The 14,805-nt window shown below is 42.0% G+C and overlaps 1 protein-coding gene across 2 annotated transcripts in view; it reads left to right on the top strand.

Moving 5' to 3' along the window:
• Nucleotides 1–14,805, top strand: part of LOC121579767 (mediator of RNA polymerase II transcription subunit 13-like) — a 144,990-nt gene that overhangs the window by 22,936 nt on the left and 107,249 nt on the right. For both annotated transcript variants that reach the window (XM_045224291.1, XM_045224292.1), the window contains exon 3: nucleotides 13,670–13,838. In XM_045224291.1, coding sequence (XP_045080226.1) covers nucleotides 13,670–13,838 — 169 coding nt within the window. The remainder of the gene's footprint in view (nucleotides 1–13,669; nucleotides 13,839–14,805) is intronic.

Below are 14,805 nucleotides of genomic sequence, written 5' to 3' on the forward strand. Positions count from 1 at the left end.
TGATTGTTCCAGTTGCTTGAGGACTTAAGATATCAAACAATTTAGATGCCGCGGACCTAGTTGTTTAGCTTTGAATGGGAAAGGCTGAAATGGGGTTGAGATTGCCCCGCAGGAAGCCTTGTGTTTGGAGAGGATGAGCTGGAAGACACACACACACACACTGTGCCAAAGGGCTTTTCTTTTACGGAGTGGCTGTGGATCTGACTTCTCTCAACCCCTCTTCCCGACAGCTAAAAGTCCAAAGCTTCTGCAAATGTGCGGGATTCTCTACTTTAAGCACAGTCTCTCTGCTCTACTCGTTCAGCTGCCCAGAGAACAAGCTTCTCTGGCGAATGGTGCTCGTTTAATATTAAAGTTAGATCAAAGCTGAATCAATGCCTGCAAGATCACATAATGATAGTATTCTACATAACAGAACCAAATATAAAAGCATATTATAACATTACTCTAAGATAAAAAACACCCCTCATTTCTTATGACATTTTAGGATGATTGTGCGAATGATCACATTTTTCTCTAATTTGAGCAAATTAGGGCTGATCCCAATTGTTTGGTCGATAGGCTGTTGGTCGACCGAGATTTATTTAGTTGAGCAGTAGCAAATATATACAGTACCAGTCAAAAGTTTGGACACACTTACTCATTCAAGGGTTTTTCTTAATTTTTACTATTTTCTACATTGTAGATTAATAGTGAAGACATCAACACTATGAAATAACACATATGGAATCATGTAGTATCCAAATATATGTTAGATTTTAGATTCTTCAAAGTAGCCACCCTTTGCCTTGATGACAGCTTTGCACACTCTTGGCATTCTCTCAACCAGCTTCACCTGGAATGCTTTTCCAACAGTCTTGAAGGAGTTCCCACATATGCTGATCACTTGTTGGCTGCTTTTCTTTCACTCTGCGGTCCAACTCATCCCAAACCATCTCAATTGGGTTGAGGTCGGGTGGTTGTGGAGGCCTGGTCATCTGATGCAGCACTCCATCACTCTCCTTCTTGGTCAAATAGCCCTTACACAGCCTGGAGGTGTGTTGGGTCATTGTCCTGTTGAAAAACAAATGATAGTCCCACTAAGCGCAAACCAGACGGGATGGTGTATCGCTGCAGAATGCTGTGGTAGCCATGCTGGTTAAGTGTTCCTTGAATTCAAAATAAATCACAGACAGTGTCACCAGCAATGCACCCCCACACCATCACACCTCCTCCTCCATGCTTCACGGTGGGAACCACAAATGCGGAGATCATCCATTCACCTACTCTGCGTCTCACAAAGACACATCGGTTGGAACCAAAAATCTCAAATTTGGACTCATCAGACCAAAGGACAGATTTCCACCGGTCTAATGTCCATTGCTCGTGTTTCTTGGCCCAAGCAAGTCTCTTCTTCTTTTTGGTGTCCTTTAGTAGTGGTTTCTTTGCAGCAATTTGACCATGAAGGCCTGATTCACATGGTCTCCTCTGAACAGTTGATGTTGAGATGTGTCTGTTACTTGAACTCTGTGAAGCATTTATTTGGGCTGCAATTTCTGAGGCTGGTAACTCTAATGAACTTATCCTCTGCAGCAGAGGTAACTCTGGGTCTTCCATTCCTGTGGCGGTTCTCATGAGAGCCAGTTTCATCATAGCACTTGATGGTTTTTGCGACTGCACTTGAAGAAACTTTCAAAGTTCTTGACATTTTCAGGATTGACTAACCTTCATGTCTTAAAGTAATGATGGACTGTAATTTCTCTTATTTGAGCTGTTCTTGCCATAATATAGACTTGGTCTTTTACCAAATAGGGCTATCTTCTGTAAACCAACCCTACCTTGTCACAACACAACTGATTGGCTCAAACACATTAAGAAGGAAAGAAATTCCACAAATGAACTTTTAAGAAGGCACAACTGTTAATTGAAATGCATTCCAGGTGACTACCTCATGAAGCTGGTTGAGAGAATGCCAAGAGTGTGCAAAGCTGTCATCAAGGCAAAGGGTGTCTACTTTGAAGAATCTCAAATCTAAAATATATTTTGATTTGTTTAACAATTTTTTGGTTACTACATGATTCCATTTGTGTTATTTCATAGTTTTGATGTCTTCACTATTATTCTACAATGTAGAAAAAAAAAAAAAAAAGAAAACCTGGAATGAGTAGGTGTGTCCAAACTTTTGACTGGTACTGCATATGCGCTCATCTCAGTGAACTAATCCATTGCGGACGCCTAGAATAAAATGCTTGATCCGAAAAATGTGGTTGGTGGCTCCATATGGAGGGTGTGATGCAATTGCGGAGCCTTTGGAGGCATGCAAAGGCCAAATCGAGCTCCTTTTCGCCATTGCCATGCGCCTCCCAAATGTTGTAACAATGCGGAGGGCTCTGTATAGCTCCACATTGACATGATTGGTTGGAGCGGTACATCTTGTATAAATAAAAACGAACTTCCTTGACAACTTCCTTCACAACACCTCTGCACTGCCCCGCGAAGTGCAAGAAGTATGAATGCCCTGACCTGCAGAGGCCGTATCACTGTAAATGCTGCATGGACAATGTGGATTGACCATGCAGCGCCCATATGCACAATGCACTTCTCTCTCCAGAATGCGCTCTCTCCCACCAATTTGTGCACATTCTTTGTTTCAGAACTTCATTGTGTGAATTGTTTGCATTTTAGTGTATATCAATTTCCCATGACAAATATCACCAGTAGTACATTTACCATTAATTCCTATAATTTCTAATCTACAATGTTTGTTTGGTTACGGTAATTTCTGTTAATGTATTCAATATATTATTATTCCTTTTACTGTTCTCATTGTCGGAGTGGACACATTGTTTGCAGAGTGCACAACCTATGCAACACTTGTCAGAAACAAGTTTTGGTTTATTTCATTCAATTTACGAGTTTTGTCAATTCAATTTAGTCATTGTCTTTTGTTTGGAGCACTCCTGTCAATGTTGAGTAAGGACACGCACCTGATTACGCTTAGAAGTAGGCCTATAGGCTACCTGGCCTGCTCGCAAATGTAGGCATATTAATGTGCCCATTTGGGGATCTGATAGTATTTCTGATTGGCTTAACGTTCCACCACTAATGAGCTGTGGAGTAATGTTTTCTTCACTTCAGACAGCAAGTAAACAAAGTCTGTTTTCACATCCATTGAGAATGACAATAGTTCCTCAATGTTTTTGAAAATACTTACCAGCGCTCTCCCTTTCGATAACCACTCAGCGTGGAAGGGAAAAATGTCATGCTCTGATCCAATGGAAACGTCATAAAATAGGCCTACCTGATTACTTCTTATCAGTGCTTGACTTGGACTGAAATAGGCTCCGGTATTCATTTTGGGTGCTGGTACTGTTTATATTTAGGTGCAGGATGTCCACAGTACTTTTGATCTAATATTCTATAAGAGGTACAGGAGCTCAATCAGTAGAACATTTGAGATGTCGGTACTCAGCTCCGGTGAGCTCCAGTCCAAGTCAAGCACTGCTTCTTATCCCTTGCGCAAATAGCCTACAGCTGTGTCTGTCCCGAGCTCAGTGGCGTGGGAAACGGAGGGCCCAGAATAGTTTATACAATGTCGCAAGTTCGCTAGTGCAAGCTTCTGGCCAGACCCAAGTTAACAGTTGATACAATGTTTCAAGTTCGTTGCAGACAGGCCATGCGTAGCCAATGTGATTTCTAGGATATTTATTTTTATCAGGATATTTTCTACCTGCAGGCTGCAATGTTTTTATTTGTTGGCTTTCTGTAGGCTATTTTTACATCGTTGGCAATGGCAATATAAGTAACTTTTTAGATTAGTATCATTTTCATTTAGATTTGGATAGAATTTTGATTAACCATGTGACAATGATTTTGAGATATTAAGACATATTATTATAAATGAAATTAAACAGTTTCATGAAAATGTGCAAATGAAAACCATAACTGGCACGCAGATCGGTAGAAATTGTAAGATAAATTGGCATTTCCACGTGAAAAAGGTTGCAGACTCCTCGTGTAGCCTATTACCGGCAACTTCAGGAGAGTAATGGCAGAATCTACAAAAGCCAGCAGGAGCGGGAGGAGAATGGTTGGGTCAGGTAAAGTTTTTTTCTTCGTCTGATTATCTAGATCTCTGGCTCCCTCTTGAGTCATTTGTGGCTTATTTCATAAAACAGTAAGCTTAAAGCATCAGACAAGCTCAATGCATATAGTTGATTTTATTAAAACACATAGTGTGTCTATATATGGAAAAATACACATTTAAAAATGTTGGTCGAAAGAACAGTCGACTTTCAATCGACCAAGATTTTATTTTGTCGGTGACAGCCCTAGAGCAAATACTGTCCAAATCCATATGGAGGGGAGTGTATGTCCCAAAAAAGTATTCCTGTTGCACACATGTCAATGCATAGAAATGTGTATGTATTGTATAACCAGGCTATATAATGTTATCTGGCCACACCTGAGGAAAATGTTTTATGTTTGTCCACCCAGGTGTTTCGCATACAATTTAAACACAATCAAGTTGTAACCGCTCTCGATTACACTAGGCTTGCTTGAGGTTGTTTAAATTACGGTTGTTTGTTGTTGCAGAAGCAGCAGTGTAGCGGCAGGGCTGTTGATGTGGATCTAAGATAATTGGTGAGCGATATGTCCTATTAACCCAGGCTAAGTATTCTGAGTGCTTCGGTTTTACTCTGTGTCAATGCTGCAGAGACAAATAAACTAATGCATCTACTCTACTGGCTTGTAGTTGGCTTTTCAGAGAGAGAGAGAGATATCCCTTTCATACTAAGACGTTTTTCCACCAACTACAGTGGGGAAATAAAGTATTTAGTCAGCCACCAATTGTGCAAGTTCTCCCACTTAAAAAGATGAGAGAGGCCTTTAATTTTCATCATAGGTACACGTCAACTATGACCGACGAATTGAGAATTTTTTTCTCCAGAAAATCACATTGTAGGATTTTTAATGAATTTATTTGCAAATTATGGTGGAAAATAAGTATTTGGTCACCTACAAACAAGCAAGATTTCTGGCTCTCACAGACCTGTAACTTCTTCTTTAAGAGGCTCCTCTGTCCTCCACTCGTTACCTGTATTAATGGCACCTGTTTGAACTTGTTATCAGTATAAAATACACCTGTCCACAACCTCAAACAGTCACACTCCAAACTCCACTATGGCCAAGACCAAAGAGCTGTCAAAGGACACCAGAAACAAAATTGTAGACCTGCACCAGGCTGGGAAGACTGAATCTGCAATAGGTAAGCAGCTTGGTTTGAAGAAATCAACTGTGGGAGCAATTATTAGGAAATGGAAGACATACAAGACCACTGATAATCTCCCTCGATCTGGGGCAAGATCTCACCCCGTGGGGGTCAAAATGATCACAAGAACGGTGAGCAAAAATCCCAGAACCACACGGGGGGGACCTAGTGAATGACCTGCAGAGAGCTGGGACCAAAGTAACAAAGCCTACCATCAGTAACACACTACGCCGCCAGGGACTCAAATCCTGTAGTGCCAGACGTGTCCCCCTGCTTAAGCCAGTACATGTCCAGGCCCGTCTGAAGTTTGCTAGAGTGCATTTGGATGATCCAGAAGAGGATTGGGAGAATGTCATATGGTCAGATGAAACCAAAATAGAACTTTTTTGGTCAAAACTCAACTCGTCGTGTTTGGAGGACAAAAGAATGCTGAGTTGCATCCAAAGAACACCATACCTACTGTGAAGCATGGGGGTGGAAACATCATGCTTTGGGGCTGTTTTTCTGCAAAGGGACCAGGACGACTGATCCGTGTAAAGGAAAGAATGAATGGGGCCATGTATCGTGAGATTTTGATTGAAAACCTCCTTCCATCAGCAAGGGCATTGAAGATGAAACGTGGCTGGGTCTTTCAGCATGACAATGATCCCAAACACACCGCCCGGGCAACGAAGGAGTGGCTTCGTAAGAAGCATTTCAAGGTCCTGGAGTGGCCTAGCCAGTCTCCAGATCTCAACCCCATAGAAAATCTTTGGAGGGAGTTGAAAGTCCGTGTTGCCCAGCGACAGCCCCAAAACATCACTGCTCTAGAGGAGATCTGCATGGAGGAATGGGCCAAAATACCAGCAACAGTGTGTGAAAACCTCGTGAAGACTTACAGAAAACGTTTGACCTGTGTCATTGCCAACAAAGGGTATATAACAAAGTATTGAGAAACTTTTGTTATTGACCAAATACTTATTTTCCACCATAATTTGCAAATAAATTCATAAAAAATCCTACAATGTGATTTTCTTGATTTTTTTTTTCTTCTCATTTTGTCTGTCATAGTTGACGTGTACCTATGATGAAAATTACAGGCCTCTCTCATCTTTTTATGTGGGAGAACTTGCACAATTGGTGGCTGACTAAAAACTTTTTTTCCCCACTGTATACTATACCGCCAACTTTTTCCGTCTTTTCATTATATCTGAAAAGTATTGCCGATATCAAAGCCAACATTTTTATTTCCGCCAAACAACCTAGTAATCATTTCGGTAAAGTTCTGCCTACGGCTTAGTATGAAAAGTAGACACAATGCTGAGGTGGCATTAGCACGCACTACGCTCTTAAACTCTTGATGGTTGCTAGGCAGCACCCTGTTACCATTCTCCTGGCAGTTTAAAACTTTGCAAGGTATGTCACTTCGCCCATCTCTTCGCATAGCCCATCACTAGGCATCCACTGGATGGATCCATAAGGAATTACTGTGGGAAAAATATCACTGAATGCCAAAAATATTGGAATAAAGTAGGGTATGCAATTGAATACATGTATCAAATTGTTGCTTAATTTTCTTCCAAAATCATCCAATCCAATTTGAAGCAATAGCCTACCCGTGTGTGGTCAACTAGATGATAATTTCAGCACCATTTCGATTGGGACAGCGCCATCGCTCTGCTTTGAGACAAGCGTGGGGACTTGATAAATCAATCAATGTCAGATCTCCGTTTGGATATTGGTTAGGCTACATTTAGGATGGGGAAATGTTAGCTAAGTTGAGGTGAGTGCTGCTCATGATCATGTTGTCTAGTTGGCTCATTTTGTTAGAACATTTTGACATGTTATGTAGTTTAACAAGTGGATTATTTTGCTAGCAGTCGCTTAGTAGCCTAGGCCTACTCCCGACCAAAAGCCTGTGACTTCACTGACTTGTCTGATAATCAATCAATGTGATTTTGTTTCACTGAATCTCCATTTGTAGGCTATAGGCTATTTGGTTAATTGGTTTCTGGCTGGGTAAAGAAGTGGAGGTGGTATAGCTCATCTATTCATTGTCTCATCTATCATTGATCAGAAACATTTAGCATGCATTAATGTAGCCTAAATCAATAGTAGGCCTATTATTTTGCTCGATCGCTTATTGAGATGTTTCAAAATATCACTTTTTTATATGACAGTGGTTCCACACATTCCCGTGACACAAGTTGTGGGAGAAAAATATTATTTGTATTTTATTCTGTTATATTCCATTAAATTCTTACTATAAAATATATGTGTATTGACTGTGATCGGTGTGTCTTGTCTGTTTAATCAACAACATAACAAACTATTGATTTCATTTGGATGGCAGCTACGGCTGCACAGACCTGTACATAGGCCTCATTAAACTCAAAATATGCTATTCTATTATTTAGAAAATATATTTTATTAGTCTTATAATGTTTCTTAGGACCTGCCTAAACAAATTAATAATGGATTTATTTTTGATGGTGTATATTCTCAATGGACCCACATCTGCACACGCCTACTACCACTCGTCCCGGCATGCGAACGGGAGGTATAAAAGGCGTAGGAAGGCAAGAATGTGGTAAAATGGGCCTTTGTGTAAGGGGATCATATTTCATTGCCCAATTTTTTTTACAGGCAAGGTACCATAAATCCTATGTGAACGCAGTAAGAGCGAGTCAGGGGGGTTGATGCCTTTTGTGCTTTGGGATCCATTTTTAAGGGGTAATCTCCTGAATGTGACCCCTCTCTTTCCCTGTTGTCTGATGGATCTCTGTTGGCTGGCTGGGGGGCTGTGGGCCTGGTGCGGTGCAGCGCAGATGAGGATGGGGACTGGGAGGGACGCGGCCATACTTGCATCTCTGGTTTTGGGTGCCTGGGTGCTGGGTGGGCCTTAATTAGTAATGGAGACTTTGTGGAGCCCATTGCACAAAAGGCATCAACCCCACTTGACTCGCTATTACTATGTTCACATCGGATTTACGGTATTTTGCGTGTAAAAATGTTTGCCTGGTTGCCAGCCTCTGTTAAGCTTTGAAATTCCATTGAAAAGACTGGTACCCAGACTACCACCACTGGTCCCACTCTCTCTGCTGCTTGTGGATGGATGGGAAGTGTGGGAAGGAGAGGAGGAAGGGAGAAAAAGCTCCTCTTTCTAGCCTGGAAGGAAGAATCCCCTGGAGGCCTGTGGATCACAAGACATTAAGCTTGGTGTTTAATGAGCGATCAACTGTAGATTTAATTACCAGAGCATAGAGACCTGTGGCTGCAGGGACTGACCCCCTCCAAAACTATGCCCTCTTACATTTACCCCTTAGTGCCAACAAACACTGCTGGAATGGGCCCACACACAACTGTGTGTGTGTAAGCCTGCTAAAGGTCAGCTCATCTGAGCCCCCTCCGCCACACGGGAGACCTGATAGGGTTGCAACCATCAGCTGAGCCCATAGGTTTGGTCAGTGCAATTGGCTGTGGTGGACAATGAGAGACATAAGGTTGTTAGGAACGCTTGATGCAAAGCAGACACCTGTTTGCTCCTCTTCAGCGCTAGAGGAAAAGAGTGAGAGAGGCAGAGGCAGATGTGATCCTGACAGAGCAAAGTGATCGTCGTGATAATCTGTTTATGTAAATGTTGGTTTAGGGGTTTCCCGTCATTTATGCTGGGGCTATATTCTTATTTTGCAAATTGGCCACAGAAAAAATGGTGACTTAGCTTTCGTTCTTTCGTCAGCCTCTTGCTGTTTGTTTGATAGGTATTTTTCCCCTCTTTCCTCTCCTACTCCTACGCACTCTAACCTTGGACCATATGTGTTATTAGTAACAGTGAGTGGGGATCTGTCAATATTCAGTCAGGCCAGCATGGCTTTGGAATTGGATGAATCCCATGTTTTTTCTTTATAATCTTTTGGTCTTGTTGTCAAGAACTGTCTGGCCAAGCTGGCTGATTCCTAGTTGTCATGACCTTGTGACCTTTGGACCGCCATGTCAGAGGATGGCAGGATGATGGCCGACCGGCCGGCCAGGGCCTCCATGTTAGTTCCTTTTTAACAAACAGACTTAGAGAACAAGGGCTCTCGGCTGCCTTCTGCACAGAATACTAGAGCTGCGTTCAGCAGGGAACAACGTTGTGGAACATTCAGATATAAATATATAATGTAGAACAAACATGCCTCTCTAGGGCTGTGGCGGTCATGACATTTTGTCAGCCGGTTATTGCCATGCCAATGACTGGCGGTCTCACGGTAATTGACCGTTAATTAACATAAAGACATTTAGCATCTCCAGGCCTCCACGCATACAAGCCGCTGATGCGCACCTTTGGAGCATCTACATAAAGAAAGGCTAAATGACAGATCCATACATTTGAAGTCTCTAAACACACACTTTTTGCTGGAAACCCACTCCTCTCAACACACATTTCAGGATTGTCTTCTTTTGGCTGAATCTGAGATAGGTTTGGAATCTGGCTCACAGTGACCAGAGGGGCTAAGGAAAGGCATCTGAAAGAGGGGTAAAGAGGAGTTGAGGAATACGAGATATTTTCCAGTAGATGGGAGGAGGGGAGGAGGGGAGAAGGGTTGACTAGAGAAATGAAAAACAAGGTCAAGCTCTCTCCAGGGTGGATGGACAGCTTTGTGCTTTGGGCAACAGAGTTACAATTTCAGCCCTTTTTACGTTTCTCTGGCAGTTGTTTACAAGTGCACCAGTGAAATGTAGCTGGCCCTCTACTTAACCTTTTTTTGCAGTGGGCTAAATCAGGGTCACACAGTTTTTCTTGGTAGTCTTAAACAAATCCACTTTAAAACAAACGTATACACCTCACACACGTGGTTATGGGCTTAAAAAACACCTGTACCGTGTCAGATCTAAGTTGAAATGTATTCAATTTTGAGTTTGCGTCCCAATATTACACTTTACATATTTCACAGAAGACTGAAATATAACAAAACCATTTGACATAGAAACACCAGATTTTCTGCGGGTCTTTTGAAATAATGTTTATAAATTATGAAATTATGAAAAATATTAATAACATTCCACCCATGAGGGCAATTTGGTCATTTGACTACAGGAAAGGGCTACAGTCCTGAAAAATATATGAGCCCAGATTCCCTTAAACAAGCTGTTCAGCATTTGCTGCTCTGCCCTAGAGCTTCACTTAGTATTGCTATGGGGTACAAAGGAATCACAATTTAAAGTCCTCTTTCAAAGGCAGAGACACTATAATCATTGATGTATGTTTATGTCTGTGTAGACTTTCTCCTCACCTAACTAAACTAATCTCTGTCTCCACTTAAAAATGTAGGCCTAGTACATTTTCATTGACCTGAAGTTTATAGTTGCACATAGTCTCACCACATTACAACGTCTTGTCAAATAAGATATGTGGGGTCATGTCTCGTGGTCATGTCTGGTGTTTATTTTCTCTGTGCTGATCGGCGCTGCACACAGGGAGAAAGATGTTTGCTGGAGACATGTTTGAAAGGAGCTTAAGTGCTCTAAGATGTCTCACATTGGCTGTTAATGAGATTAGCAGAGCATCCAGGCCACAGCCGAGCAGGATCCAGAAACAAACCCCATTATTATTACAGTCAGGTAGTAAAAACACTGCTAGCCTGCTCCCTGATCTGTTTGTGCTGTCTTACCAAATCATATGGTCATTGTCAAGACAGCACAAACAGATCTGGGACCAGGATAGGAAAACTGTGCTGTCTTGTGTGGTATTCTCTGCAGCAGCAGGCAGGAGCCCTTGTTCTCTAAGGAATCAAGTGACAATGACCAAAGGAGTTTGACAAGACGGCACAAACAGATCAGGGACCAGGCTAAGACAGTGTACCTGGAGCTGCTATCTCTATCTACCAGCAGCCAGCCTGCAACAGCGCTTTCACTTGACTCCTCTAACTGGGCACAGACACACTTGAGTCATGAATGGAAACTTACAGTGAATTGTTGCAAGGTTGTCTGTTTTCTGTGTGCTGCAAAGAAAATTACTTGCATTGGGTTTTTTGGATGTAGTATATACTTTTACTGTTATTGTTTGTCTTTCCCCCTTGCTTGCTTATGGTCAACATATGATTTTCAGATGTCACTAAAGATATGGCTGGCTATTTTGCATATCAGGAAATTAAGTGTTTAAAATCTCTATTTTTAGATGCCAGGTACAATATGCTGCCCTTTGAAATAGCAGGCTATAGTTTGTGATTGTTATCTGCCTCCTGCATAATCTGTTATTCCTTTATGCTACGATTTAGAATGATATAATAACTTTATTTTATGTTTCAGTGCTGTGTGCATAGTGTAGCTGCAAGACATAGCTCACATCAACTTCCCTCCTTCTGCCTGTCTGATCTTTTGATCCCCTTCACATCTGCTAGGCATCTGCTTTACACATAAAAGTCAGTTCACCAATGACAACAAGGCATGTTGAATGAATGGTAGCCTAGTAGTCAGACCTAGCTTGATGGATTAGGTCAGGGATGGAGACTATGACTGTATATATGAAGGAGATGATGGAGATCTGAAACAAGCTCATATAGGCCTAGTTCAGTTGTTTCATATTCCAAATAGCCAGTTCACATTTTCACTAGACTATCCACATAAAGACACCTATTAATTAGAATAATCATTACTCCTAAATATAATCTAGAAAAGTGTCATTAACCACGTTTCCATCCACAGTTTTTATGTGTGTAAAACCATACCGTATAAAAAAAATCACAACAGCTGTGATGGAAACAGGACGTTTCGCTACAATTTTATAAATGCCGACAGATAATTTGTTCGTTCGATATGGTGGAATCTTTTTGTGTCTGTAAAATGAATTCTGCAAGAAATGGGGGTGGAAACGCCTTTATGCCGCAAATATTGACATAATAGCAATCATATCGAAGTAAACTTGGAGTCACGCAATGATATGTTGTGTCGTCCTCCCACTACGACTCAGGAAACCATGCATTTTATTAGGCTACAGATGGAATAAGTTATGATAAACCTCACAGGGTGGTGAAAGTGCAAGGTGATCTTGATGCTCCTTTCTAATAACTATCATGGGTCTTATTCTGGTGACATGATGATCGATGCTTGACTGCCATTATCCACAATAATCTCATCATGTAGACTAGCCTACCCGCACATTTGCTATTTAAAGGGATACTTCGGGATTTTGGCAAACTCCTGGATACCATTTTTATGTGTCTGTGTCCAGTTTAAAGTTAGAGGTAGTTTCGCAAGCCAATGATAACTAGCGTTAGCGCAATGACTGGAATCTGTGGGTCTACTAGCATGCTTTTGTGACAAAATTATCGGTAGAGTTGAAAATGCGATGGAAACACATTGAACTTTCGATTTTTATTCGGTACATGCAAACTTAAGCTACGTCATCAAACACTGATTTTTATCCGCGACAAGTCCATTTGGTGGAAACACCAATGTTGGGAAAATGCGCATATTTTCTTTATGTGGATTCTAGAATATTCTCATTAAAATCTGTCGCCAGTTGGATGGAAACCTAGCTAATAAGACCACCTCAATCATTTGGGATCAAACACAAGACTTCTGTGTTGCCTATATTGTTTGTTGACTCTAGGTTTCAGGAAATGGCAGGTACAGCAAAAAAAAAAAGCTAAATACTGACCCCGTCCAGACCTCCTCCTACCCAACCTTAGGCCTACATCAGCACCACCAGGGGAGAGCCCTGATTGTACATTTAAACATATTTCTAGCTAGCTACTGAAGAGCAGCCAATTACCAAGTACCCAAAAGAGTCTATAGCTTACCATTTCTACTGAGGCAGTCTTCTGCCAACATCATTATTAGGCAAAAAGGTGCATTTGCCTATGATTCTTGCAGGGTGAGTGTCGCACGCGCGCCGTGGTGGGGTCCGCGGGGCTGGGGGTGCCACCGCGCTGAAGTGGTTGGCAGGTCTGCTACTGTTTTGACACAGTCAGGAGTCAGGATCCATCTTATGTGTTCACAGACCTGGTGTGAACCTGTTAGTGTTGTTAGCGTAACATTAGCATTTCCTGTAAACTGCTATGTCTTGTCAGACTGAGTAGAACTGAGAAGACGGAGAAGAACGCTTTTGTGCATTAGGCCAAGAAGTGAATTAATCATACAAAACAGGCTGGTTAAATAAATAGTCATGGTAGTTTGGTAAACAGGAAAGTGAAACAGAGGAAAATGTTAACCAATGTAGTCATAGAAATTATGTTTGTTGCAGCTGATTTGCAGTTGCTGCTGTTTCAGGAATTACAGTATCACTGCAGGGGTCTCTACTGTCTTGACTTTTTTTAGTTTTTGTTACAAAATCTGTTTAATCTCATGTCAATGAAAATGCTTCAGTGAATGAAGACGAGACACATGAAATTTGTTTTTAGAAAATCACTCCCTGTCTCTAGCCCTATCTCTCTCTCTCTCTGTCTGTCTCTATAGCTGAGGAAGACGGCGTGTGGGAGAGTGGTCTGTCCTATGAGTGCAGGACGCTCCTGTTCAAAGCCATCTACAACCTGCTGGAGCGGTGTCTCATGAACCGCAGCTTTGTACGCATCGGCAAGTGGTTCGTCAAGCCCTACGAGAAGGATGAGAAGCCCATCAATAAGAGGTAAGATGCTCCTACTCACTCCTCCTAACTCCCCAGTTCATCCTTCTTCCCTTCCCTCTCCCCAGTGTCAACACTCCCACTGGTGTTTCAGTAGCTCACTCAAGGATAGAATAAAGATGGATTGAATACTTCATTTGTCAATAGTTCAAAAATATCTGATTTGTGCCTCATTTACACTTGCATGCTCTATTAGTGGTCTATTAATCAATCAGATATAAGTACCCCTCTTGCTCCCTTTCCGGGTAGATTTTGTCCTGAGCCCAATACCCACTGTCAGCTCACATAGAGAAGTGTGCTGCCTGCGTTGGTTAAGTTGTGAAGAATTTTTAACTGGAGAGCAGGGCTACAGACAGTGTCAAGCCTGTTTTCTATACCCTGTCGGCTGTACTTCCTGGAAGTGTGTTGTCGAGCCGCAGCAGTGGCTCTCCCCTCTATGTGGTGGGCAGGATTTGTCTCTGTCAGTGTCTGGCCTCTTAGATAAGAGGAGGTACACGGCTGCAGAGGAGAAAACAACCGAGGTGGTGACATTCAGTGCACCCCGCCACTGCCTTTGCACGGCTCCCACGACTTCATCTAGCTCCCTATCTCTCCCAGATGTTTGTGTGTATTGAAATTTCAATGCACGGTTGGAGGCTTAGAGCTCTGTTTATGTAGACCCCCTGTCCCTTTTCATTTCAATGTGAATATAGCCTATGTATTTTGTGAGGTGAAGCTTCTGCTGATTAAATACTTAAACGGCAGTCAGTGTGGTGTGGTAAGCAGCCCAGAGCAGGGATTGAAAGGCAAATGAGGAATTAATTATAAAAGCCCCTAACTAACAAGCTAGGGGAGACGGGAGCTTTGTTCTGTTTCATACTGGATGGGCTCACAGTGTTGTCACTGTGCTGTCATCCCAGGCAGGGCATTGTGTGTTTTAGTTTTTGTACTAGCTAAATATCTCACACATGTTGTTGCCAGAAACCCCTGG

Source organism: Coregonus clupeaformis, chromosome 13 (assembly GCF_020615455.1).
Source record: "Coregonus clupeaformis isolate EN_2021a chromosome 13, ASM2061545v1, whole genome shotgun sequence".
Classification (NCBI taxonomy): domain Eukaryota; kingdom Metazoa; phylum Chordata; class Actinopteri; order Salmoniformes; family Salmonidae; genus Coregonus; species Coregonus clupeaformis.